This window comes from Perca fluviatilis, chromosome 14, assembly GCF_010015445.1.
Source record: "Perca fluviatilis chromosome 14, GENO_Pfluv_1.0, whole genome shotgun sequence".
Taxonomy (NCBI): Eukaryota; Metazoa; Chordata; class Actinopteri; order Perciformes; family Percidae; genus Perca; species Perca fluviatilis.
Genome location: NC_053125.1, coordinates 38585798 through 38590006, shown reverse-complemented (window position 1 = coordinate 38590006; position 4209 = coordinate 38585798). Strand labels below are relative to the sequence as shown.

General features: G+C 41.0%; 1 protein-coding gene across 1 annotated transcript; it reads right to left on the bottom strand.

Moving 5' to 3' along the window:
* Nucleotides 1-507: 507 nt before the first annotated feature.
* On the bottom strand, nt 508-3935 carry LOC120573393 (zinc finger protein 239-like). The gene is made up of 2 exons (XM_039823106.1): nt 3349-3935; nt 508-1478 (listed from the first exon to the last, which is right to left on the bottom strand). Exons 1-2 carry the CDS (start codon nt 3889-3891, stop codon nt 864-866), a joined length of 1158 nt encoding a protein of 385 aa, XP_039679040.1. The 5' UTR covers nt 3892-3935; the 3' UTR covers nt 508-863.
* Nucleotides 3936-4209: the final 274 nt, after the last annotated feature.

Genomic DNA, 4209 nt, shown 5'->3' with positions numbered 1-4209 from the left:
CCCTCAAACCTCATTGGAGCCAAAAGACAACATGTAGGCTACCGGTAAGGTCCCTATGACATAACAAGCACATAACAAGCACAAACTAGGCTATATATGTAAACCTAAATAATATAATGTCCGCAACACTGCAGTGTTGCGGACATTATATTATTTTCGTTTTAAGTATTTTCATTTGTCCTGCACCTGCCAGAAGGTGGGATGTGCACACAGTTACTTTTTTTTATATATATGTAAACCTACCATCACAACCAAAAGCTATGGCAACAGACAAACAATGTATAACTTTGCAGTGTCAATCAGTGTGCAGCTCATCTAAATACTCATGAACATAACATATTTAGAAGAAAATCTCGTTACAAATAGTAAGTTAACGAGTTAAGGACCCATAAAATAGCATTCAAGCAATGATACATACAATACAATACCCTATATAATGATTATATCACCACTTTAAGCAGCAGCAGCAGACATGCTCTGATTAAAGCTTCTGTTATGAAGATTTGGACAATAGACTAAATATTTCAGCAACTTGACTTTACCTTAGTAAATAGTGATGAGATTTTCTTAAATTATGAAAAAATACTCCTTCGTTGCAGCATTAGATAAATAGCGCTAGCAGTTGAACCCGGAACTCAGAATATTTTATTACAGGAATAAAAGCTAATTTTGAGTGGAATTAATCCCTTGAAAGGGAGGGAGCGTAATATGTAGTCATAGCCAGGATAACATCCATGGTGTTCAGAAGATAAAGTTACTGCTGGTCAGCCTTCAATGTGGAGAGAAGATCAGAATATAACAACTCAGCTATCAGGGCATGAGGAGGAGGCAGGAGGAAACAGCTTGGCTCTGAAACATGTTCACTACGAGGCCATGTGAATGCGCTGGTGAGCTTTAAGGTTACTACTCTCAGAAAACGTTTTCCCACATTGTTCACACGAGTACGGCTTCTCTCCAGTGTGAATGCGCTGGTGTTTTTTAAGGTTGCCACTCTGAGCAAACATTTTCCCACATTGATCACACCAGTACGGCTTCTCGCCAGTGTGAACACTTCGGTGGAGTTGTAGTACACTACTCGTAGAAAAGGTTTTCCCGCATTGATCACAGCTGTAAGGTTTATATCCAGTGTGAATGAGTTGATGTCTGTTTAGGGTACTCTGTCGTGCGAAAGCTGCCCCACATTCATCACAGCTGTAAGGTTTATCTCCAGTGTGAAGGCTTTGATGCATTTTTAGGGAACTTAGTTGTGCGAAAGCTGTCCCACATTGATCACATCTGTAAGGTTTATCTTCAGTGTGAATGCGTTGATGGCTTTTTAGGGAACTCCGTTGTGCGAAAGCTGTCCCACATAGATCACAGCTGTAAGGTTTGTCTCCAGTATGAACTCTATGATGAATCTTTAAATGATCAGATCTTGTGAAGGACTTGTCACAGTGTTGACAGTGGTGACGTTTGGGTCCCTTTCTTCCTCTCCGTTTCTATAGCAACAGACAAACAGAGAGCGAGAGAGTTAGTGAGCAACCTTCCTTAAACCCTAGACATGCTCTCCCAATTTTAATATATAGGGGAGAGCCGGGACGATTGAAACGCGACGGATGAAACATTCCAGTTTTCTCAGAGTGCAATGATGATAGACAGACTTCCTTAGGTCAAAACATAGAGCATGTTAACCTCCTATCAGCCAAATATCTTCCTGTTATTTCCTTTTATCACAGAGTTACAGGAGATAAACAAGTTTTGATGGTCAAAAGTAAACTTAGCGGTTACAGTTTTTTGATTATTAATGAGTGTTTTTAATTTAAAGGTTTGACTACGTGCTTATTCAGTAGACCATTTAGTGTTCTCCACAATCCCAGACTTTCATATTGCATGCTTGTTTACATGGAAAGCAAAACAGGTTATAATGGCATATATCTATGTATATGTCTATGCCCCGACCTGGCTGTAACTCCATGTATTTTAAGTAAATGCACAAATGTCTGTGTTTATACAATAATTTATGGAGGGGAGACGTGGAAAAGAAGTTTTAGAAAGAAATATAATATATTTGGGCCCCACCAGGTAGGGGTTCAAGTTTTCCCATGTTATCCTATGGAGACTGATGGGCTGTGGGTTGTTAAGGGCACTTATTTGGATGTGCAGTGGCCTGACCCACGTAAAAACCTAGTGAAACGACATTTTCCACAATAGAAACATGATATAAATGGGAAAACGTACTGTTCATCCACAGTCATGATATTTCAAAAACCACTTCATACATGCTTGAAGGTGACAGCAATTAGTGGTTAACAGATATTCACCAAGACGTATAGGCCAGCAACAATCTATCTAAAATAACACCTTTTGGGAGTACCATTCATGATATGTAGTAAAATATTTAAGTTGTGGGAAGTTTATATGGGTTAAACTGTATGTTTCATCTGTCCCCCTATCCTGTCAATCGTCCTGACCAGGAGGGACGCATGAAACATTATGCACGCCCCACTTTTGCTGTAATAATTACTGAACGGTTTTGTTGAAAGCTGAAAATGCAACTGTATTTGACAGAGGACAGGTGTAGGTTGCTAGTGACAAAATATTAGCTTTCAGTGCGATAGGATCGCTTTGTAAATTACGTTTAATTAAAAAGTGTTTCAACTGTCCCGGCTCTCCCATATATATATATATATATATATATATATATATATATATATATATATATATATATATATATATATATATATAATATTCCAAAATGATTATATGCCAAGCTACTGTAAATGCACAGGGGTGCTAATAGCATACATTGATATTTGTACCACAGGGGTATTATTAGAACACATTGCCGTGTGCACTGGCAGGGTACGAATAGCATACACTGCTAATTGTACCAGGGGTGCAAATAGCCTCACCCTAATAATTCCTTCAGTTTCAATAGGGCCTTCGCCGCTGTTGGTGGTCGGGCCCTAATAAATCATCTAAAAAGATGTATTGTGTCTGTCGTTGTTAGAACCATAATAGAAACACGTATAGGACATTATATATTATCCTTCTTTATTGACTTCATTAAAAACTTCATCAGCCTTTTCTAATTATCTCAACAACTGTCATACTATATTCACCAAACTTCTAACAACAATATGAACAGCAGTTTATTAGTCTTCATGAAGGCCCCAATGACTGTCACGTGAATATTCTATATCCCATACTACAACCTAGTGGTCAGAATGTATATTATAGACATTTACTCAATAACTCAATGGGCTCCAACTTCCTTTCTCCATATTTGATCTCTAATAACAGAATGATCCACGAAGCCTTGACTCTTCCTGGTTTCTTTAGAGTGGTTGTTGTGTCCTGAACACTGACCTGAACATGGCTGCTATCAGAGTCTGAGTCTGCTGCTGGTCTCCTGGGGACCTCGTTGGTATCAGAGTCTGAGTCTGCTGCTGGTCTCCTTGGGACCTCGTTGGTATCAGAGTCCCAGTCTGCAGCTGGTCTTCTGGGGACCTCGTTGGTATCAGAGTCCCAGTCTGCTGCTGGTCTCCTGGGGACCTCGTTGGTATCAGAGTCCCAGTCTGCTGCTTGTCCTCTGGGGACCTCGTTGGTATCAGAGTCCCAGTCTGCTGCTTGTCTTCTGGGGACCTCGTTGGTATCAGAGTCCCAGTCTGCTGCTGGTCTCCTGGGGACCTCGTTGGTTTCAGAGTCCCAGTCTGCTGCTGGTCTCCTGGGGACCTCGTTGGTATCAGAGTCCCAGTCTGCTGCTGGTCTCCTGGGGACCTCGTTGGTATCAGAGTCCCAGTCTGCTGCTGGTCTCCTGGGGACCTCGTTGGTATCAGAGTCCCAGTCTGCTGCTCGTCTTCTGGGGACCTTGTTGCTCCGCTGCTCCTGGTTCTGGTTGTCCTCCTCCATTCCTCTCTTGTCCTGAAATCCAGCAATGATCACAATGTTAAAATAATAACAGGAATTAACTGAACAGCAATATGTACCTGTTGTATTTTAATGCAGGCTAATAATAATAATAATAATAATAATAAGGTTAGGGATGCACAGAATCCAGATTTTTGGGGTTCGGCTGAATACCGAATCCACTGGTTAAGATTCTGCTGAATCCGAAACCGAATACCGGATCCCCCTCCCATCCTCAGTCCATGAACCCAGTAAACACTAGGGTTGGGCGATAGGTTTTACAACTTGACCTACTTTCACTTAACTACGGAGCAGTAAAGT